Source organism: Phocoena phocoena, chromosome 20 (genome assembly GCF_963924675.1).
Source record: "Phocoena phocoena chromosome 20, mPhoPho1.1, whole genome shotgun sequence".
Lineage (NCBI taxonomy): Eukaryota > Metazoa > Chordata > Mammalia > Artiodactyla > Phocoenidae > Phocoena > Phocoena phocoena.
In genome coordinates, this window is record NC_089238.1 from 15,524,040 (window position 1) to 15,546,537 (window position 22,498).

The following is a 22,498-nucleotide window of genomic DNA, read 5'->3' on the forward strand; positions in this document are numbered from 1 at the left end:
GACAATGACGGTGATTATAGGAGTCTCCACAAAATCATCCCTCTGAGACATCCCTTGTCTAGGGTGGACATGGAGTAGAGGTCAGGTCTGATATGTCAGAGAGAGAAAACACCCACCACTACCACACATCGAGACCCCTGCCCAAACTGGTCTGGTTTGTCAGGCCTTCGCAAAGGCGCTATCACAGCGGGATGGACAATAATCCATGTGCCCGTTTTCCCATCCCTCTCTTTTTGCCCTTGTCCCTGCTTCATCTCTCTCCTTCTGTCTCCATGCCTCACATCCTTCTTCGTGGCCATTTCTTCTACTCCCCGTCCTCGGTGTCTATACCCTTCCCTCCGCTGCCTCCAGCCTTTTCATCAATGCAAGCAGCCTCGCAGTGTCTCCGCCCCCGCGCCTGGTTGGGGGTGACAGCGCATGCGCCGTCAGCGCCCCTCCCTCTCCACCCCCATCCCCCGTCGGCGACCGGGCCTCGTCCCCTTCTCTCTGTCTTCTTCTCCCCCATCACTTCCCCAGACACTGGCACCCCATTACTCCAGTTTCCCCGGTTTCAGCTTTGGTCTCCAGCCCCAGACACCCGAGGTAAGATGGGTAGAGGGGAGGCCCGCGGAGAAGGGGAGGGGCAAAGCATCCTGCATCCTGAGATAAACAAACCGGGGGAGGGGGCGGCCTAGACTGAGGGCCCTGACGCGGGAGGAGAAGAATGGGGGACTGGCCTGGGGGAAGTGGTAGGCGTTGGGCCCACAAACCAGCGTCCTCTGATGGGTGACTGGCGTCCCTATGATTGCCCAAAATCCAGAGCTGGGGGCGTGGGAGCCACCCGGAGCCCGGTGAGCGTCTGGGGGGCTCAGATTCCGGAGACTGGGGCACCCTCTCTAGCTGACCTCTGCCCCCAGGATTTGCCTGAAGGCCACCTCCAACTCTGCACCTGCCCACTGAGGGCCACCAAGGACCATGACTAAGACAGATCCCGCCCCGATGGCCCCGCCGCTCAGGGCGGAGGGAGAAGAGGAGGAGGAGGAGGATGAGCCTGTCCCAGAGCCCCCCAGCCCCACCCAGGAGCGCCGGCAGAAGCCTGTTGTGCACCCCTCGGCACCTGCCCCCCTCCCCAAGGACTACGGTAACCACCCTCCCCACTCAGCAATATGGCCTGGAGCCTTGGGTTGCCAGGGAGGTTTGGCTGAACTCTGCTGGTGGAGATGGTGGGAGGAATCTGGAGGATTTGAAGGTGTTCTGGAGGAGTCGTGGCCCTTGGATTCCCCCCCTCCTTCATTAATTCATTCACCCACTGGAGAATGGAATTGGGATAATCATAATATTTGGTTCATGACACATCATTCAGTCATTTAGTCATTAAACAAGCATTTTTGGAAAGCCTGCTATGGACCTAGGAACTGGGGGCACAGAATGGAGCAAGACAGATCTAGTCTTTGCCTAAGAGAACTCACAGGCCTCAATGACAACCACACAAATAAGTATAAAAATATAAGTACATAATTACAAGACTTGATGAGAATTGTGTTTGCTAAGAACCGAATTCTGCAAGAGCTTTTTAAGATATGCTTTCCCTGAGGAAGGAACATTTGAGGGAGACTCAAGGATGAATTGAGGGTTAACAAGGGACAAGATTAGGGGAAGGGGGTCCCAGGCAAGGTAACCGCAGGAGTAAAGGCTCTGAGGTAGGAAGATGTGGAGCTGAGAGGGTGGCCTCTTGGAGAAAAGGAAAGTGTCTACTCGTTCACCAAGCACTGTTTATCCATCACTGCTACTCCGTGACAAGCCTTGTGCTAGGAGATGGAGATTTAATGGTGAGCAATCCAGGCATGATCCCTGCTCTCAGGAGAGAAGGCAAGACTGAGCAAGTAATAGGTATATAAATCGGATAAGTTCAGATTGGAGTGGATGCTATGAAAGAAATAAAAGATGGAGATATAATAGAGAATGACTAGGGGGCAGCACCTTGAGACAGAGTGGTCAGGGTGGGTCTATTGACGAGGTGGCATTTAGGCTGAGACCCAGAGCATGAGGAGGAATCAGCCATAGGAGAGCTGGAGAAAGAGTGTTCCAGGCTGTAAGCAGCAAGTGCAAAAACCCTGAGGCAGGACTGAGCTTGGAGCAGAAGGAAAATCTTGGTGTTGCTGTTAGGGAGTGATTGGAGCTGAGATGAGAGGTTGGCAATGGCTAGATCTGGAAGGGCCTTAAAGGCTACTGTGAGAACTTTGGATATATTCTAAGTGTGATGGCGGGGGAGAGCAGTTTGTGGGGGGGCAGGTCTGATTTATATTTTTAAAAGCTCCCTCTGGCTACTGGGTAGAGAGGGTGGAGCTCAGCCAGAATTAGATATAGGAGGAGGCTTTTAAAAGATGTTGGCTGGGAATCCCCGGCAGCTGTAAGTTCGGAAATGAGGTTCCAAGTTCAGAGAGTAGGTGTCATCAGGATAGGGCAGGAGGGGTGGCATCTGTGGACATGTCACCCACTAGAGGTGGGTCAGAGAGGCCATAAGTTGCCCTCAGTCTGATAGAAAAATAAGAACGTTATCTGGGTGTCTAGGGCCGGGTATCCACCCTGGGAAACTGGAAAATCTCCACTGGAAATGTGGCTGGATGTGGCTGGGACCTGTGGCCTGCTGGGAACTCAAAGAGTCTAGGGTATCTGCCCCCTGTCCCCAGGAATCCTGCCTGTAGAACAAAGAGGGTTTCGTCACAGAATGTGAAGAAATCTGAAAATGTAGTCTAGGACAGAGAGAGGGCTAAGGTGGACTCCAAGAGGAACTCGTGTATTTATTAAATTTGTACATTAATTCAGCTAGACTGACAGAGCGCCTCCTGCATGGATAAGGGAGTGAACAAGGCAGCCTGGAAACGTCCTAGTGAGGGGGACAAGCAAGAAAGGAAGAGAATGAGGAAGAAGAGAAAGAGAGGAAAAGAGGGAGGGAAGAAGGAGTAAACAAGTAATGTTAAGTAGTGATTTTTTTCTTCTTTTTTTTCTTTTGGCCACGCCGCGTGGCATATGGGGATCTTAGTTCCCTGACCAGGGATCGAACCCAGGCCCCCTGCATAGGAAGCACAGTGTCTTAACCGCTGGACCACCAGGGAAGTCCCTAAGTAGTGATATTTTTAAAGAAATGAAAAAGGGCAAGAGATAAAGAAAGGCAGAAGTGCTGATTTAGCCAGGGTGGTCTGGGGAGGCCTCTCTGAAGCCTTAGGAAGATCTCAGGGAAGACGGGCCCAGGCAAGAAAAACAGCAAGCACAAAGCCCTGAGAGAGGAATTTGCCTGGCGAGTTGGAAGGACAGAAGGAGGTCAGTGTGGCTGGGGGGGGAACGAGTGAGGGGGAGAGGGCAGAGAACAGATGAGGCCAGTTTGTGCAGGGCCTGTGGGCCAGGCTGAGGATTTGGGTCTGTACTCTGAGTGTGATGGGAGCCAGGGCAGGCTTAGCCAAGGAGAGCTGTGCTGTGACTGGGGTTTTAAAAAGAGCACACAGGCTGCTTCCGGGAGACACGTTCTATGCGGTACGTCCCTGGGCCCTGTGTCATCTGGTCATTCGTTTGCTCATCCGTTCAACATGCACTGGGCTCCTGCCTTGTGCCAGCCCTGTGCTGGGTGCTGACGTTACTACAAGGCAACACTCTAAAGGGGGGAGGGAGATGGAAGTTCCTCTGGGTACCCCCTGGCTGGCCACGGGTTGGATCCTGCCCATGGATCCATTTTATGTGGACTGCACAGTAATTGAAATTTGGGGAGATTTTTCATAAAAACCGTGACTTCCGGCTTTTTAATTTTCTTTACCCTGGAGATTTGGCTAAACCATGCCCTGACGGGGCAACATGTGCTAGAGCAGTAGCCCCCTTGGGCATGCAGACTCCTTACCACACTCTTGTTTCATGGGGTGGAGTTTGCTGCTATATGATCTTCCAGTTTTTCAAGACACACCCGGCATCCACATTTTTATGTGAGACCTGATTTTGAAACCTCCCGCTGGCCACACAGAAAGTGCCTGTGGCCCATGTGCCACCAGTGTCAGACTCTGTATTAGAAGGTTTTAAAGGTCTAGAGCTCCTCTGCCTTAGGATGGAAGGAGGGGGGGTCAGTCCACAGTTTGCCTGGGGTGATCTTGGACCTCTCACCACCCCAGCCTTCACCTTCTTCGACCCCAACGACCCTGCCTGCCAGGAGATTCTGTTTGACCCGCAGACCACCATCCCTGAGCTGTTCGCCATCGTGCGCCAGTGGGTGCCCCAAGTCCAGCACAAGATTGATGTCATTGGCAATGAGGTGAGAGCGCTGGGGAAGCGAGGGAGGAGAGGAAGGGGATCCTCACGTGTTTGGGTAACCCTCCCTGGTCCCCTGGTACTCCCAGATTCTGCGTCGAGGCTGCCACGTGAATGATCGTGATGGGCTGACCGACATGACACTGCTCCATTATGCGTGCAAGGCGGGGGCCCACGGAGTAGGTGAGGGTCCAAACCCCCAAACCTAACTGCCACGCCCAACACTCTCAGAACCCCGGCCCTCAGACCTCCATCCTGGACCCCACAGCCTAAGATCCCAAAGTGCAGTCCCTAAATCCCTGGGCCTTCCCCATGCCTTGGGCCCACACTCTGGAGGAGGGAACCCAAGCTGACCTGGGCTGTCACGCAGGGGACCCCGCGGCGGCTGTACGCCTCTCGCAGCAGCTGCTGGCACTGGGCGCAGACGTGACCCTGCGCAGCCGCTGGACCAACATGAACGCGCTTCACTACGCGGCCTATTTTGACGTGCCGGATCTCGTGCGCGTGCTACTGAAGGGTGCACGGCCCCGAGGTGAGGAGGAAGGGCCGGGCTGGGAGGGGCAGGACCTAGGCGAGGACGGGGGGGGCTGGAAGCAGAAGGAGGGTACCCAGGTGTTGGGGGAGGAGACGAGTGAGAAGGCGGGGAAGGTGACTGATGGGGCCTGGCATGGGAGGCCAGGGTGGGAGGCGGGAGGCGAAAGGTGCGGGAGAAGGAGTTCAGGGGTCCAAAACGTCAGGGCCTGGCGGGAGCTGGTTGGGAGGGGGGTGGCCGAGGAGGGGCGGGGCTCTGTGTCAGAGGCTGCCGTGGCGGGGGGTGGGGGGTGCGGGCTGGGGCCTGCGGGTTAAGAGATGGATGAAGAGGTGGACTTTGGAGGCTGGAAGGCAGCGGGAGGGCTGGGGTGCTGAGGGCGCTCACCCGGAACCCTCCTCTCATCCACTTCCCAGTGGTGAACTCCACGTGCAGTGACTTCAACCATGGCTCAGCCCTGCACATCGCTGCCTCCAACCTGTGCCTGGGCGCGGCCAAATGTTTGCTGGAACACGGTGCCAACCCGGCGCTTCGGGTACTGCCACCCTGGCCCAGTCCTGTTACCGTCCTTCTCTTTCCTCCCCAACCGCTTTCTGGCCAGCAGGCCTCTGCAGAGGATGGGAGCGGGGGAGGGGGCGGGGCAGGACCACTTGAGTTTCTTGAAGCTCTCATTCCCCATTGGCCCAGTTGGATCCTTAACCCGGTACCACAGGAGCCCATTTTCAGTGTTTGTCCTTCACATGGCCCCATTCCGGGCTTGGGGTCTTGGCCCTGAGGGCATGACCTACAGCACTGGAGTGGGACCTTCATTCCCTATTGGCTCCATACTTGACATCCCCAACCTGAGGTCTCAGGGGTGGACTTCCCTGGGGATCGTGGGCTGTACCTTAATGCCCCACCCCTTCCTCTTTCCAAGTCGGCCCAGGGTATGACCTACTCCCACCTCTGCCTCACCTCGACCCGGGGTTCTGGGGGTATGGGCTCATTGGGAGTGCAGCCTATGCCACTGAGTCTTTGCTCCCTCTCTTCCTGTTGGCCCCCAGAACCGAAAGGGACAGGTGCCAGCGGAGGTGGTCCCAGACCCCATGGACATGTCCCTGGACAAGGCAGAGGCGGCGCTGGTGGCCAAGGAGCTGCGGACGCTACTGGAGGAGGCTGTGCCGCTCTCCTGCGCCCTCCCCAAGGTTACGCTACCCAACTATGACAACGTCCCAGGCAATCTCATGCTCAGTGCACTGGGCCTGCGCCTGGGAGACCGCGTGCTACTGGATGGCCAGAAGGTCAGGGACTGGAGCAGGGAAGGGCGGGCAGGACTCAGCCCTTATCCCTCAGAGCTGGGTCTTTGGGCAGAGTGCAGACTCTCCCCTTTGCCTGCCCACCCTCCCAGTCATGCATACAGTATTCATTTTGTCTAACAGTTGTTCTGTGAGTGCCTCCTTTGTGCCCCACCCAAGCTGAGCTCTCAGTCCAAGGGGGAAGACAGATCCACCTCCTGACAGTGACAGCCCAGAGCTGTCACGGCTCACGAGGAAGCACATGCAGAGTGATCAGCGCAACTCTGCCCCATTTGGGTCCCCCTGGGCCTTGTGGTTCCCATCCAGGGGCCACTTGTGTTCCCAGAGTGGTCAATACTTTGCTCACTTGAAGATGCTGAGGAATGAGCCAGGAGAAGAAAGGGAGAAGGGGGCCCTAGGGAGGGGGAGCAGGTATAAAGTCCCAGAGGACAGAGAGATCTTTATTCATCCAATCATTCCAAGTTTGATTCATTTACCTGGTGTCCCTCAGGCTCCATGCTGGACGCAGCCTGTCCTTGGGGTAAAGGCCTGTGTTAGCCCCAGCTCTGCTCTCATAGAACTCCATTTCTATTGAGGAAGAGACAGTCAATAAAGTATACCCATAGTTAAGATAATTTCCAGTAGCAACAAAGGCTTTGAAAACCATTAAATGCTTGGATTTAATAAATTGGCCCTAGCTGAGGGCCGAGGTGGTTTTAGCTAAGGTCTTCTGAGAAGGCTTCTCTGAGGAGGTGATATCTGAGCTGAGAAGGGAAGGAGCTCACCTTGCAAAAATATGGAGACAGAGGAGAACGCAGGTACAAAGTCCCAGAGGAGGGGAGGGGTAGTGTGACTGGAGGGGAGTTATCTAGGGAGGGTGAAGTGGAGACATTAGAAGGGGCTGGATCTCACCAGACCTGCAGGCCACTGGAGTGAATTTGAATTTTGTTTCTTTGTACAGTGAGAAGCCATAAAAGTCACATTTTGTTTCGTAATCAAGAGTTTTGCGTGCATCAGCCCCATCTGGAAAGTTTCTGTACATGATTTAATCAAATCAGTGTGACAATTTTGAAAGCAGGATGGGTTGATTCTCTCCATTTTACAATATAGAAGACTGTAAGAAGCCCGAAAGGTGAAACTCTTTGTCTGAAGACATGTAATAACAATCTCTGCCTGTAGAGAAGCAGCATAGCACAGTGGTTATGAACTCAGGCTCAGGGATTTGCTCAGGCAAATCTCAGCTTTGCCACTTACCAGCTGTGGGGCCAGTGATTTCACCTCTGGGCATCAGTTTCTTCATCTGTAAAATGGGGCTGATAGTACCCACTTGAGGGGGGTTGTTTGAGGTTTATTTTATTTTATTTTATTTTTTTAAATTAATTTGTATTGGCATATAGTTGATTTACAATGTTGTGTTAGTTTCTGCTGACCAGCAAAGTGAATCAGTTATGTATATACATATATCCACTCTCTTTTAAGATTATTTTCGAGGTTTAAATTAGTTAAAATGTGTAAAGCCCTTAGAATAGGGCTTGGCTCTGTGGTGCCAGGCACTGTTCTGATCCCCACACCAACTCTCCAAAGTAGGCACTATTATTTAGCCCATTTTATAGATAAGGAACTGAGGCTTAGAGCAGTGAAGAAGCCTCTCACAAATAATAACCACACTCACTGCAGCTAAGCAACTTCACATATATTAAAAATGTTTCCACCGAATAACCAGCCTCTGAGGTGGACTGTTATCCCCATTTTCCAAATGAAACTGAGGCCCCGTGAGGTCCCTTTACCGAAGTTACAGGATAATAATAGGCAACACTTACTGATCCCTTACTCAGCACCAGGCCCTGTTCTGAGGGCTTTTGTGTCTCTAGCATTCATGTCCAGTAGACCTTTCTGTGAGATTGGAAATGTTCTATGTCCGTGTAGTCCAGTGAACTAGCCATGAGCCACATGTGGATATTAAGCACTTGAAATGTGGCTAGTGTGATTGGAGAAATGATATTTTCATTTAATTTTAGTTAATTTAAATCGTCATGTGTGGCTAGTGGCCGTTTACTGCGTTGGACAGTGCAGCTCTGTAACAATCCTGTAAGGTGGGTGAGATTTCTGTTCCCATTTCGCAGATGAGGACATTGAGGCACAGTTAAGTTATACAACCAGTGAATGGTGATGTCCAAGCTGAGATTTAAGCCTGGGGCTCCCTCATCCATCCCACCATGCTGCCTGTGTGCCGGTGACCTTATCATGGCCTCTCAAGGCGCACCCAAGCCATATCCTCCCTTGTTTCCTCAGACGGGCACACTGCGGTTCTGCGGTACCACGGAGTTCGCCAGCGGCCAGTGGGTGGGCGTGGAACTGGATGAACCTGAGGGCAAGAATGATGGCAGTGTTGGGGGTGTCCGGTACTTCATCTGCCCTCCCAAGCAGGGTCAGTCCCACTGGGGCCCAGAAGGTGATGGTGGGGTCCACTCAGTAGTTCTGCTGCTGAGTGCTGGGGTTGGGAGGTGATGAGGGGGGTCAGAGGGCAGAGGCTTGGACAACTTCCAGCCCAGGCTCTGTCCCCCCAGGTCTCTTTGCCTCTGTGTCCAAGATCTCCAAGGCAGTGGATGCACCTCCCTCATCTGTCACCTCCACACCGCGGACTCCCCGGATGGACTTCTCCCGTGTCACAGGCAAAGGCCGCAGGGAACACAAAGGTCAGAGGGGGAGCCCTAGGAGTGACGAGAGCCATTCTTGAGGATATTCTGTGGATAGCCCAGCTTCTGTGACTCAGTTTCTCCTCAGGCTCAAACTCCCATTTTAGAGGATGACCTCTGAGTTCCTGACTTTTGTGCCTCAGTTTCTCCTTTGACTCAGTACTGGTCCCACCCAGTTCTTGCAAGGACCTGTGTGTTCCCTGCCCCCTATGACTTAGTTTCCCCTTAGACCCAAAGGTTTTCTCCCAGTTTTAGGGAAGAATCTATGGGGTTCCTGGCTTTAGTGACTTGATTTATCCTCAGACCTAACTCCCCCCTTCATTTTAAAAGGACAGTTTCTGGGTTTCTGACTTCTGAGACTCAGTTTTTCCCTTGGCCCAAATATCTTCAACTTTGAGAAAGAGTTTTGAGGTTCTGTAGGTTCTTGACTTAGTTGTCCCTCAGGCCCAAAGCCCCCACCCCCATTCTCTGGCAGCTGGGATTGTTTCCTTTCAAGCCCACCCCCTAACCCCATTTCAGGGGAAGGCTCATCTCATTTGAACCAGGATATTTCTACCTTGTGGCTTTCTGGGTGACACGGGGCCCCCAGGGCTGGCATCTGGAGGCCTCACCCTCACCCCTTGTCCCCTTCCTGCCAGGTAAAAAGAAGCCCTCATCATCCCCATCTCTGGGCAGCCTGCAGCAGCGTGAAGGAGCTAAGGCTGAGGTTGGAGACCAAGTCCTCGTCGCAGGCCAGAAGCAAGGGATCGTGCGTTTCTATGGGAAGACAGACTTTGCCCCAGGTGAGGATAGCTATCTGGGCTGGGGGCAGGCAGGGCCTTGAGGCATCCTGACACTCTCCTGTTGCAGGTTACTGGTACGGCATAGAGCTAGACCAGCCCACCGGCAAACATGATGGCTCTGTCTTTGGTGTCCGGTACTTCACCTGCCCCCCACGGCATGGAGTCTTTGCACCAGCATCTCGAATTCAGAGGTGAGCCCAAACTCTGGTCACAACTCAGGGCACCACCCGGAATCCTGATCCCCTGCTTGGATGTCTCCTCCTCTTGGACCAGGAGGACAGTGTGGATATCCACCCCCACACCCTAGCTCTTTCGTCGTAGGCCCCCCGGGGCTCTGCTCCTGGTCAGACCCTGGCCTCTTGCGGCTCTGACTCCTCCCACTCCTCGTGTCTCCCCAGGATTGGTGGATCCACTGACCCCCCTGGGGATAATGTTGGAGCCAAAAAAGTACATCAAGTGACAAGTGAGTTGGGGGCTGGCTGTGGGAGGAGTGTGGATTTGGGGATAGGAAGAAAGGTCTTGGGTCCTCAGGTATATGCTGGTGACAGAATCTCCAGAATTTAATTGGGGACACAGGGTCCAGGAAAACGATGAGACAGGATCCCAAAAAGGATGGGCACTATAGGGATGGGGATGTTAACGACAAGGCTCTGAGCAGGCACCGGACACATGGGTAGGTCTTGGAGGACACAGGGAATATTATTGACAAGAGGTCTAGATGGCTATTGGGAATGTAGGATATTGGGGACGTGGATAAATATTAATGAAAAAGAGTCTGGGTAGATATTGAGGACAGAGGTCGGTCTATCATGCCCTCACCTGAGACCTTGCCCTTCCCTTCAGTGACGCAGCCCAAACGCACCTTCACAACAGTCCGGACCCCAAAGGACATCGCATCAGAGAACTCCATCTCCAGGTACGTAGCAACCCTTGGTCCCCCTCTCCTGTGGGATATTCAGGGAGAGGCATCCACCAGGCCATTGGACACAGGGAGTCTGGACTTCTGGGTTGGGGCTGGAAATAGAAGTTAGGAAAACATACGACTAGTTAGCTTACCCAGAAGCAGTCTTTAGGGAGTGAGGCCCCATAGTGAATTCTGGTGACTTCAACTTTTATTTGGCTGCGCCGGGTCTTAGTTGTGGCATACGGGATCTTCACTGCGGCATGCGGGATCTAGTTCCCTGAGCAGGGATCGAACCTGGGCCCCCTGTGTTGTGAGCACAGAGTCTTAACCACTGGACCACCAGGGAAATCCCTGGTGACTTCCAACTTTTAAGGGGCAGGTAAAAGAGGCAGAACACCTTCGGCTCCACGGGAGCCTGAGAGGGCACAGCTGGAGAGACAGAGGCAGAATCCAGAAAGGCCAAATCCCAGACACTCGGGGAAGAGCTGGGCGGTGATGGATCCAGATGCTCCCGCATCCTGCACCAGCGTGTGACACAGTTCTCTTCCCCAGGTTGCTCTTCTGTTGCTGGTTTCCCTGGATGCTGAGGGCGGAGATGCAGTCTTAGAGGCTCTGGACATCTGAGAGAGACACAGAGCCTCCTCTAGCATCTCCTGACACAAGGAGCCCCCGAGTCACCCTGAGATAGAGATTCCCAGTAACACATCCAGAATAGAGACCCCCATTAGCCAGCCCTCGATCACTGAGGCCCCATTATTAACAGACTCCCTCATGATAACCCCCCAAATACAGGCCCTATGTTACCCAGAAAGAGATTCCCTAAGTGTAGTACCTTCAGGCTAGTCCCAACCCCTCAGAGGAGATTCCCCCAATAACAGGTTTCCACATCACCCCAAATGACGGTGACTTTCTCTACATAATGCTCCACAGCAGAACATTCCTGAGTCACTAGTCACTGGATCAGAACCCTTCCCTCTTAACAAAGACCCCCCCCCTTCCACCATCAAGTCCCCTTGAAAGAAACACCTCCAAAGCAAGAGTAACAAACCCACATTTAATATCAGTCCCCTCAAGATGTTGTGACCTCCGTGGTCACCCCAAACCCCCTACACTGCAATCAGAGACTCCCTCCATTAACGAACGCCCCTGCTCTTACCCCTTAAGAAGAGACCCACATTAACCAGCCCACTGTCACCCCCAATTTACAGATACCAAAACAGTACTGGAAGTGCTAATTACAGGACCCCCAAGTCTTCCTATCCTCTGCACCCTCAAGAAACCCCCAGTGCCTTGTACGAAGCCCACCCCATGCGGCCCACAGCACCTGTGCTGGCCAGGCTCCCAGAAAATTCTCTATTTTTAAAGTAATTATTTCCCCCTTTGGGGGGACCCCAAAATTTGGAGGTCCCATTCTGGGACTCTGAGGATCCCAAACCCCAGAGTACATGTCCTAAACTCCCCTGTGCCCCCAAGTCCTAGAGCCCCTAGGAGACCCCAAAGCCCTAACTCCCAGGATCCCCAAATCATGGAATCCCCAAATCCCCAGGGAATCCCAAATTAAAAAAATCCAATCCCAAGCCCCCAGGAAACCTCAATCATGGAGGTTCTTGTGCCTGGGATGGAGGAGATATGCATCCTGGGCCCCCAGGGCACCTCAAGCCCTATTCATAGGCACCAGAAACCCCAAACAGGAATTCTCATCCCTGGAAACCAGAGGACTTCAATGCCCTGAGTCCATGGATCTCAAGACACCCAAATTCCAAGAGCCCCAGCCCCAAGGGAACCCCAAATCCTCAAGCCTCCATCTCATACATGAGGGACATCAAGGCCTTGAGGGGATCCCAAATCCTGGAGTCCCCATTTCAATCTACATTCTGGTCACAGGTCCAAAACACCAAATCTAAGTTACTGGCCCTGAAGGACCTCAGAGCACCCTGGCCAGACTAACAGCCCGACGGAGACCCTGAAGGCCCAGGGGTCCAGGGCAGACCTGGGGCCCTGAAAACCAAGGACAGCTCACGACTGCCCCTTCACTGCATGTCCCCAAACTCAGCATGACCCCTACCCCCTTCAATAAAGACGTTTCTACGGCTCTCTGTGTCGGGTCGGTGTTTAGGGAGTTTACCGCCCTGCCTCCGTACCCTTGCTGGGTACAGCAATCTCGCATCCCTGCGGCTTTGTATAGGATGGCCTAACCTGCGGGGAGTCCTTCCAACCATCGCGTTTTTCCTGTGCCGCCACGGCTGCCCCTCCTTTCTGGGCTCTCCGCAGCGTGGACAGGTTCGATTCTGGAGCTCTGATTGGTCGATGCCAGACGAAGACCCGTCTCTGAAGGAGCCCCAGTGGCTCAGAGGCCGGGAGGCACAGCCTGTCACCGAAGGAGGGCGAGGGGGCGGAACAACAGTGTGTGAGAGCGCCGATTGGGTGGAAGGAGGAGCCTTAGAGCCTTTGAGAATTCCCATTGGTCTGAGAATTCCTGCGTCGGCCATGTGGGTAGGAAGTGGCTGGGAAGGGAATGGGGGTGTTGAATTTGGATTTTGGAGGGGTCACTGGTGGACGGTCAGTTTGGGGCGCCGAGGGCGGAGATGGGGGTCCAAGAGGGCTGAGAGTGGGGATCCGGGGAAGCTCAGATGGGAGTCCGAGGAAGCTAAAAGTGTGGGGTTCTAGAAGACAGAGTCGGGGGGAACCAAGGGGTTCAGGGAGGGAAGGTGTGAGAGGGGTCAGGCTCAGGGTCAAAGGTCCAAGGGGGCTGCAGGGAAGGGGCGCTCGGGAAGAGAAGTCTGAGGGGAGTCTAGAGTGGGGAGGATACAAGGAGACTGAAAATGGATGTGTCTGAGGAAGCTTAGATTGGGGGCACAAGCGTGCTCAGAATGGGGCGTCTGAAAAGGCTTGAGGCGGGAGGAGGGTCTATGAGGACCTCGAATATTGTTAGAGAGCCGGGCTCGGGATTGCAGGTCTGAAGTTTTTAAGATGAGGTCTCAAATCAAGGTGTTTAAAGGGGGTCTGGGGTGCAGCCCTGGGGGATATGTGTGGAGCTCTTAAGAAAGGCTCCCAGTGGAGTCTGAGGTTGTTCTCTGCAGAGGCTTGAGAGGGCAGACATGTGTAGTTTGATGGGTATTTGGTGGATGGAGTCTGAGGGGAGTACTGTGGGTGCTCATTGTGTCTGGGCAGGGAGCCTAGGGGTGCATTGTGTGGCTTTTGAGATGCTGAGGACATCTAGGTTTTCGAAACCAAGTGAGTTTCACTAGAGGGCTGAGGCGAGGCCCTGGCCCATGATGAGACCAGAAAGCTGGATCACAGTCTGCGGGTGGGAGGCTTGGTGATTTCAGCATGTTCTCCCCTCCCCACAGGAATGACCGGGTACACGGACTTGATGTCAATGGAGGATCAGGACGCCAGGGTTCCAGCTCTGGAACCATTCAGGGTGGAGCAGGTTGTCAGGACCGGGGGTGCAGAGGGTGAAGGTGGGAACTAGAGGGCGGGAGATAGAGTGGGGATAGGCAGGCTGACTCCTGGGTTTGTGGGCTGGGACTGCCCCCCCCCCTCAATTCATCCTTACCCTCAGGGTCTAGCCCTACCCTCACCCCCACCTCCCCATCCCCCAAATAGCCATTGGTCCCTCGACTTAAGGCCCTGGCCTGTCTGGGGACATCCTGAGCTCCGCTCCAGAGGAGGGGCTGCTCATGGATGGCAGCATTCCTGTGTGGGTCCAAAGGTCACACCTTCAGGGGGGATCTCTCTATCCTAGGCACCACCTGTAATCTACTATGTCCCTGACTTCATCTCCAAGGAAGAGGAGGAGTATTTGCTTCGACAGGTGACCTGTTTATCCCCTCTTCCCAGAACCCTCTTCAACCCCCAGTTCTCGTGGGAGAGCCCGAAAGGTCACAGTGAGGATTCTGGCAGGAGGGAGAGTGCCACCTGGCACCCAACCCTCACCACCTTCCCTATTCCTTTCTCAGCACCTGCTGGGGCCTGTCAGAAAGGGCTTTTCCCAGGAAGCTTAGGGGAAACCAAACTGATTCTTTTTTTTTTTGGCCACGCCACGCGGCTTGTGGGATCTCATTCCCCTAGGGATTGAACCTGGGCCATGGCAATGAAAGTACCGAATCCTAACCACTAGACCACCAGGGAACTCCCCAAACTGATTCTTAGAAAGGTGGTGGTTATTATGGAGCTCAGACTCCCTGTGCTAAGACAGCCCTATCCGGCTACCTTAGAGAAGGAGGTTATAACATAGGCTGAGATAGCCCAGTTCACTCCCTTGAGATTTGGGGAATGAAGAATTTACAGTGTTCAGATTTCTGTGCTGAGATAACCGAGGCCTCAGAATGTTAAACGCTTCCCTGTGCTAATAGCTCAGCATAAACCCAGCGTCTTGGGAACACGGTTACCAAGCACAGACCACCCGTGTTAGATAGCCCAGTCCGTACTCTATTCTTAAGGTCTGGGGAAAGGAGAATTTTACAAAGCTCAGAGTCTGTGCACTGGGATAGCCCTTTGCAGCCCCAGAGCCTTGGTTATAGAGCACAGATCTTCCCTGTGCTATCCCAACTAGTCCTGTCTAGTTTGAGTCCCAGGAATGAGTTAGCTCCAAAACTCGGACTCTCATACTGAGACAGCCGCTTCCAGCCCCATAACAATGAAGGAAATAAGGAGATTTCTTAGACTTTCTGAGATAACCCTTTTTAGACCCTTGGGGTCTTGGAGTGGAGAATTTTCAACGTACTCTCTTGGCTATACTGAATAGCCCAGTTGAGCACGTTTTCTCCCCCAGGCAAGAGGAACAAGGAGGTTCCAGGACTCAGACTGTGCTGAGATAGCCCAGGAATCACGAAATTACGGAGTGCGGACTGTTTGCTGGGCTGAAAGAGCCCAACCCAGCCCAGAGCTCTGAGTAGATTCAGACCCTGCTTGTGTAGCGCTGGTTCCTTCCCTCAATCCCTAGACACAGAGGGGCTTTGAGGCCAGCGGCCTCCACAGGGGGAAAGGGCAAGAACAAAATCCTGGGAACACTGTCTCAGAGAATGATCCCACAGACACTGAGATGACCTATTTCCACCTTAGGTGAAAACCCCTATGTTGGCCTGGGTGGGAGAATCAGAGAGGGTGGTCCTGGAAAAGGACTGACCCCCTTCCCACCTCCCAGGTCTTCAATGCCCCAAAACCAAAGTGGACCCAGCTCACCGGGAGGAAGTTACAGAACTGGGGTAAGTGTCTCCGGCTGTGGGCATGGGTGATTTAGGGCTGGGGACTGGGGTAGGCAGCTCAGGTTGGATAGTCTTAGGACATTGAGGCGTCAGGGTGCCGGGGGGAGGTCCTTGAGGGTTCAAGGGGTCCTAAGGGCCAGGAGGATTCTCAGGGGTCAGTGGAGGTCCTGAGGGCTTAGGGATTTCCTGATGAGTTGGAGGGTATCTCTAGGGGTTCGGAGAAGTCAGGAAACCTTTGAAGGGTGGAGTGGTGATCTCCAAAGAGTTAGGGGTCCCCGAGGAGGTCAGAGTGCTACCAACCACTGGGATATCCCTAATGGGGGCTCCACATGCCAGAGCTCCTTGTTGGGTGCCCTCAGCACCCCATTTCCCTCCCCCAGGTGGGCTCCCCCATCCCCGGGGGATGGTTCCGGAGCGGCTGCCACCGTGGCTCCAGCGTTACGTGGACAAAGTGTCTGACCTCAGCCTTTTTGGGGGTCTCCCGGCCAACCACGTCCTCGTGAACCAGTATCTGCCTGGGGAGGGCATCATGGTAACCACGCTCTCACCCCGACCCCCAGACCTCGGATCCACCACGGGGCAGGGCGTCATGTCGACCCACATCACTCTCATTAAGCAGCCACATACCCCAACCAAACACTCACCTCCCTGTCCCCAGCTGGGGAGCCCCGCTTTGACCTGAGGGTGGGGGGGTGTGGACTCCTGCCCCGTCCAGCCCTGGTACCCACTCCCCAGCCCCACGAGGATGGGCCACTGTACTACCCGACTGTCGGCACCATCAGCTTGGGCTCCCACACCATGCTGGACCTCTACGAGCCTCGGCAGCCAGAGGATGATGACCCTACAGAGCAGGTGGGCCCTGAGACACTGCCCCAGCCGCTTGTGGGCCCTCCGACACCCCATATCCTCTAAGAGGCCCCAGTCCCACCTGCCGGCGGGGTACCCCTGATACCCTTCCAGAAATCTTCCTCTGTCCCCTCATGGAGGGCACCCACATCCGCCCAGATGCCCAACCCATCTGCCTGCAGGGTGCCCTAGAAATAACGATATCCACGGATACCCCAGTACCCCCATCTGCTGAGTGAATATCCTGACATCCTACCGATCCCCTGGCTCCATACATTCAGAGCGCTCCAGTACCGCATGCAGGGCTCCCCAGTTCTCCAACAGACACTGATATCCTCAGATACCCCAACACCGGCCACTCAGGGTTGTCTCTGACATCCTGCCAGACACCCTGACTTTCAGTGGCCACTGCACAGGCACCCCAACACTGACTTCCTACCTCCCACTCCAATAATGTGATCTGTCATGCAGGACACCCCCAGATTCTCCTTGGCACCTCAACACATGACTCGCTGCTCAAGGGCCCCCAGATATCCTGCCTCCCCTCTGTGTTGCTCATGACAGCAGCTTCCCTGACCTCTTTCTTTGCTGTATGTCTGACACCCCAGTGTGCACAGAAACTCCCCTGGACACCCCGACACCAGCTGCTCCTTACGGCTGCCCTTTTTAATCCTACATGCTCCTAGATGCACTGACACCCCCTCCCACTCTGCTGGTGTCCTCAAAACATCCTGATATCCGCACATCCTCCCAGACCACACCTGCTCATCTCTTCCTCCCTTCCTGGCTTCAGCCAAGTCCTCAGCCCAGTTCCACTCAGTTTCCTGGGACCACTGATCCCTCGGTCCCAGCCCCAGCTCCTTGCAGAGCCCAGCTGCAGTTCCCTTAGGCCCTTAGACACCGCCATCTGCAGCCTAGTCCCTGCCGAGGGGCTGCTGACACCCCACCACCTCCCCGTCTCCACTTCCCTGGAAGCCTGGCCCTGGCCCCCGCGGGATTTTCACTCCAAAGCCTCGATCCCTAGGAGCACACTTGCCCCTCAGCCTTTGCCCCTGGGACTCGCTGACCCTCGCCCCCTGAACCCCCAAACCCGCTGACCTCTCGCCCACCCCTAACTTCTGGGGACCCGCTAACCTTCAACCCGCCCCGCAGCCCCGGCCCCCGCCCCGGCCGGCCACCTCGCTGTTGCTTGAACCGCGCAGCCTGCTGGTGCTCCGTGGCACCGCCTACACGCGCCTCCTCCACGGCATCGCAGCCGCCAGCGTAGACGCGCTCGACGCCGCCTCCCTGCCGCGCAACGCAGCCGCCTGCCCCTCGGCGCAGGCTGGAGCCCGCCTGGTCCGCGGCACCCGCGTCTCGCTGACCATCCGCCGCGTACCCCGCGTGCTGCGCGCTGGCCTCCTGCTCAGCAAGTGACGCCAGGACCCAGGACCCGCTCGGATTCCCGAGCTCTCGCCTGCTCTGGACTGCTGGCGCCCTGTGGGCAGAGGCGGTTCCCCCCGGGTTATTTTCCCAGTACCTGTGAAGGAACCACAGGAAAAGGCCCCATTCCAAATAAACCACCAACAAAACAATCTTACTCTGGTTTTGGACATTTGGGGGTGGGGGGCCAGATGTTTGGGTTCCTGAGGGGCGCTGCGTCTGGGACCTTAGATGGATGGTGTGGGCTCTCGAGGTCAGATGTTCGGGTCACAGAGTCGAGAAGAACCCAGGGCTCTTGAGGGGCAGGGTTATATCTGGAAACCCCTTAGGTGGGTGGGGTGAGCTTGGGAGGTTCAGCTACTGGTCCGCTGGGGAGGAAGGAGTTAAGTGGTGCTACTATCACCTGAGCTGGGCATCAAATTACCTGGGTCCAGGTTCCTCCTAGAAAGAGGTGGAGCTGAGCCTGCCCCTGGGCTTCTGGCTGCCTCAGGCCTGGGTGAGTCCTACTGAGGAAGTCTGGGAGGATAGGAAAAGGGCTCCTACTCACTGACTCTCTGTCCTCAGGCTCCCCAATATGGCCCTGCCCCCACGCCTGGGCCCTACACCCCCCTCAGAGCCCTTCAGCCACCCGCCTGGAGCCCCTAGGGAACTGAACACATCTGGATGCACCATCTGCCCTGCCTCTGGAGAGGAGAGAATCAGGTACGAGCTGGGGCTTTTGAAACTGTGGTCCCAAAAGGGTGGAGGCAGTAGCAGGGACCTTTTGAGGGTAGGAGGTATTGTAGCTAAGATCACCTGGGGACATGAGAGAGGTAACTGGGGACAGGGGTAGGGTAGGGTGGATAATGGACACCTAGGCTCACCCAGGGGCCTGTCAATGCCTCCCCCCCACCCCATCCCAGGTCAGAACGGGCCCAGAAGCTGGGGCAGGACTCCTTGGACCCTCCCGAGCCCTTCCAGGGTGGGCCGAGGGGCACTGAGCCTGCTGCTGGCCTCCCTAGATTGCCAACGCCCCCTTCTCATGAGGACTCGGCTGGGGCCAAACACCGTGAGGTGAGCTGAGGTGAACTAGGCCCCTGTGCCAGCCCCTACCTCCTGTCTGTCTCCCAGGATCTGGCTTCCACACTGGGGATGGGGTGATGATTCTGGAAAAGTGTTGGGCATCTGTGTGGGGAGGGATGCTCTAGACAATGATTCTTTAACTACCACTATTCAGTATTTTACCAACTGAGAGAGAATTCTTTCATCATTGGCCCTGGTGTAGCCCCATTCCTTGTGGGGCTATCCAGCTCCACCACCCTCTCCCTCTCCAGAGCCCCAGGCCCTATACGTACAAGTTTCTAGGAGCCTTGAAAACCTGGAGAATTTGAACTAGAGGTTCTCAGGCCTGGCTCCACTGGGAAGTTTCTCTAGGTGGGAGCAACCCTGGTGCAGACCCAGAGATGGACTCGGCTGCAGAGAAGCACCCAGAAGGCAGGAGCCTGGGTGCAGTGGGTGCGGGCCAGGCCTTGGTTGGCTCACTGGCTCTGACTCAGCCCCCTGTGTTCCCCAGCGCCCCATCTCTGGCTGGGGATTAGAAGCTGAGCAGGACAGCCTGCATTTTTGCCTTTTGGGGCTGGGCCTCCGGCTGCAGGACCTGGAGCAAGGCCTGGGGCCCTGGGCATCAGCCCAGAGCAGGATGGTCCAGCTGCAGGTGAGCAGTGGGAAGCCAAGACGTGGGAGGGTGGGCAGGGCCTCAGGAGTGGGTGCCAGCTTCCCAGGGTGGGAAATGGGTTTATTCCGTGTTCCAGGTGTCTGGACGGCAGAGGGGGTGGGGATAGTGCTCCAGCTCTCAGGTCTCTGGTGCCCCTGCTGTGTGTGTATGGAGGCGCGGGGGGGGGGGGGGGGGCGGCGGGGGGGAGGGTTGGGCTGGTGTGGTGTTGGTGATGTCCAACCATGTGTACCCAGGCCCTACAGGCAGACCTGCGTGGGGCAGCTGAGCGTTTAGATGCACTGCTGGTGTTCGGTGAGGGGCTGGCACAGCGGAGTGAGCCTCAGGCCCGGGCATCCCTGGAGCAGGTCCTGAGGGCCTTCAGAGCCCACCGAGACAGCATCTTCCGGCAGCTGTGGCGGCTGCAGGCCCAGCTGGTCAGCTACAGCCTGGTATGGCCCACCCTGGCGGTCCCTGGCGCAGGCACCGATCCCAACCCTCATGACCTCTGTCCTCTGACCAGGTGTTTGAGGAGGCCAGCACACTGGAGCAGGACTTGGAGGTCGAGGGGGACTCAGACGGGCCAGGACCTGGTGGGGTCTGGGGGCCCTGGGCACCCAGTAGCCTCCCCACTCCCGCAGAGTTGGAGTGGGACCCGGCGGGGGACGTTGGGGGCCTCGGGCCTTTGGGGCAAAGGACAGCCTGGACACCAGGGACTCCCTGTGAGCTGTGTGGCCGCAGGGGCCCCCAGGGCAGGGGACAAAGCCTTGAGGTGAGAGCAGGTGGGGTCACCTCCCCCCAGGCACCCAAGGGACCCTCTGTGTGTCTCCTAGCAGGGCCCTTTTTCCCTTTCGAGGAGGTCTTCATGGCTCTGTCTCTCCCGGTGTCTCTTTTGCTTTTGGTGTCTCAGTGGTCTCCTCCCTCGTCCCTCTGCCGCTCTTGGCCTCCAGGTGTCTCTGTTGTACCTATATTTCCTCATTTCCTCTCACTCTCCCCCTCACTTACCCCACCACAGCCACACTAGCCTCCTGGCTCTTCAAATATTCCAAATACACTCCCATCTCAAAGCCCCCAGAGGCACACCGAGCTCACCTCCTCACTTCATTCCATCCAGTCTCTCCTCAGATGTTACCTCTTCAGAGAGGCCTGCCCTGGCCTCCAAACATTATCACTCCTTATCCTATTTTATTTCCTAACAGCACTTACCACATCTTGACATTATACGTTTATTAACTTATGGTCTCTCTCTCTCCTGCTAGAATATAAACTCAATGGACGCCAGGACTTTGCCTGTTTCCATGCTCACAGTGTCCCCAGCTCCTAGAATAGCACCTGGCATGTAACAGATGCTCATTAAATATTTGTTGAATGAATGAATAAATAATGTCTCTTTTTTCTTGGTTTCTTTGGCTCTGCCCCTCTCTTCATCTCTCCCTGAGATCTCTCTCTTCCCCCAGAATCTAATCTCTGTGACACTTACCCCGTCTTGGCCCTTCCCCAACTTTGTGTCTCTTTGTCACTGATTCTCCAAGGACCCCACTCCTCTCTCTCCCCACAGGACATGCTCATGTCAGGCCTCAGCCACCGGAAACACTTAACAGGTCACCGAAGACGGTCCCTGCTCCGGAAGTCTCAGGTGAGTTGGTCCTCGGCCAGGTGTATCACTCAGGAATGTTGATGGCAAGTGACAGCAACCCAACCCAAACTGAATTACACACAAAAAAGAGGGTGCTGTTTTTTTCATGTAACTGAAAAGTCCAGGTGGTGTTGAATTCAAGACCTCAAATACTGTCAGGGCTCAGTCCCTCCCTGTCTTGGGCTCTACTTCTCCAGGGTGGATTCCTTCTCAGCAAAATGGCTGCCCCAGCAGCTACACACTCACTTCTCACTGGCTTAACCACCCCAGGAGGAGAGAGTGCCACTGACCTACGGCAGCCAAGTCCTAGGGCTGACTTCTCCTTCCCCAGCTTGGGTCATGGCCTACACCCTGAACCAATCACAGTAGCCAAGCTGATGGAGGGCTCTGGTTGGCCAGATCTGGGTCACATGCCTAACGATGGAGGTGGAGTTTTGAGTTCAGGAAAGTAGGGAGGTATGATACCCTTCTCCCCAAACTGAACCACTGTTACCAGGAAAAGGGAGACTGTTTGGAGGGCAGGCACTGACAGACATCCACTATACCTGGAGATATTCCAAGTCCATGTGGGGTCTTCGGGATGGAGGGAGTGCTAGGAAAGGAGGAGAAATAAGCCCAGCTCTGTAGGTCTGTGGGAGTAAGGTAAAGACCACATTAAATATCACTTCCACCCATTCTACTGCTGGCTGCTCTCTACCTTTAGGACAAGATGAGGCAAGCATCTCCCAACGTCCAGGACGTGATGCTGGAGGTAGACCCTGGGTGAGATGCCTGGGAGATGGGTCTGGGGGTGTGGGGGTAGGGCTCATGGTGGCAGCCCACCCATACATTGAACACTGCATTTCCCTTTGCAGATCCCCCACTCCTGCATCCAGGCGGCCCCTGACCTTCCTCCTCCTCCTCCTTTTCCTTCTGTTGGTGGGTGCCACATTGCTCCTGCCCATGTCAGGGGGCTCCTGCTGCTCTCCTGCCCGACTGGCCAGGACACCTTACCTGGTGCTCAGCTATGTCAATGGTCCTCCCCCAATCTGACTACACAAGTCCAGACATATGTAATAAATGGTCACTGTCAAAGGATGTGTCTTAGTCTGTTCGGGCTGCTGTAACAAAATAACATAGACTGGTGGCTTATAAACAATAGAAATTGATTTGTCACCGTTCTGGAGGTTGTAAAGTCCAAGATCAAGGTGCCTGTAGATTCAGTATCTGATGAGGACCCACTTCCTGGTTCATAGACGGC

General features: G+C 55.2%; 3 protein-coding genes and 1 non-coding gene across 8 annotated transcripts; 3 read left to right on the plus strand and 1 right to left on the minus strand.

Moving 5' to 3' along the window:
* The first annotated feature begins 453 nt into the window (after window positions 1-453).
* CLIP3 (CAP-Gly domain containing linker protein 3) lies at window positions 454-11,875 on the plus strand. The gene is made up of 14 exons (XM_065899406.1): window positions 454-582; window positions 897-1,120; window positions 4,134-4,273; window positions 4,359-4,452; window positions 4,640-4,801; window positions 5,215-5,333; window positions 5,842-6,078; window positions 8,365-8,500; window positions 8,640-8,768; window positions 9,407-9,550; window positions 9,618-9,741; window positions 9,949-10,013; window positions 10,394-10,466; window positions 11,007-11,875. The coding sequence occupies exons 2-14, from the start codon at window positions 955-957 to the stop codon at window positions 11,059-11,061; spliced, it is 1,644 nt and encodes a 547-aa protein (XP_065755478.1). The 5' UTR covers window positions 454-582; window positions 897-954; the 3' UTR covers window positions 11,062-11,875.
* Window positions 10,728-10,800, minus strand: TRNAV-CAC (transfer RNA valine (anticodon CAC)). The gene has a single exon. It is a non-coding gene; the product is annotated as a tRNA-Val (tRNA).
* A 1,057-nt stretch (window positions 11,876-12,932) lies between the features above and the next one.
* Window positions 12,933-18,089, plus strand: ALKBH6 (alkB homolog 6). Of its 4 annotated transcripts, XM_065899443.1 has the most exons (8): window positions 12,961-13,017; window positions 13,635-13,640; window positions 13,819-13,887; window positions 14,203-14,271; window positions 15,604-15,664; window positions 16,045-16,196; window positions 16,400-16,516; window positions 17,663-17,926. In XM_065899443.1, exons 1-8 carry the CDS (start codon window positions 12,970-12,972, stop codon window positions 17,924-17,926), a joined length of 786 nt encoding a protein of 261 aa, XP_065755515.1. In that variant the 5' UTR covers window positions 12,961-12,969. The 4 variants fall into 4 exon arrangements, with proteins under 4 accessions (XP_065755512.1, XP_065755515.1, XP_065755513.1 ...); XM_065899440.1 differs by lacking the exon at window positions 13,635-13,640 and having other exon boundaries at window positions 12,933-13,013; window positions 13,805-13,887; window positions 17,663-18,089; XM_065899441.1 differs by lacking the exon at window positions 13,635-13,640 and having other exon boundaries at window positions 12,961-13,024; window positions 13,805-13,887.
* A 417-nt stretch (window positions 18,090-18,506) lies between these two features.
* Window positions 18,507-22,290, plus strand: SYNE4 (spectrin repeat containing nuclear envelope family member 4). 2 transcript variants are annotated; one of them, XM_065899421.1, is made up of 8 exons: window positions 18,507-18,634; window positions 18,835-18,985; window positions 19,485-19,625; window positions 19,880-20,074; window positions 20,146-20,404; window positions 21,155-21,258; window positions 21,962-22,020; window positions 22,113-22,290. In XM_065899421.1, exons 1-8 carry the CDS (start codon window positions 18,507-18,509, stop codon window positions 22,288-22,290), a joined length of 1,215 nt encoding a protein of 404 aa, XP_065755493.1. The 2 variants fall into 2 exon arrangements, with proteins under 2 accessions (XP_065755493.1, XP_065755494.1); XM_065899422.1 differs by lacking the exons at window positions 19,485-19,625; window positions 19,880-20,074.
* The last annotated feature ends 208 nt before the right edge of the window (window positions 22,291-22,498 follow it).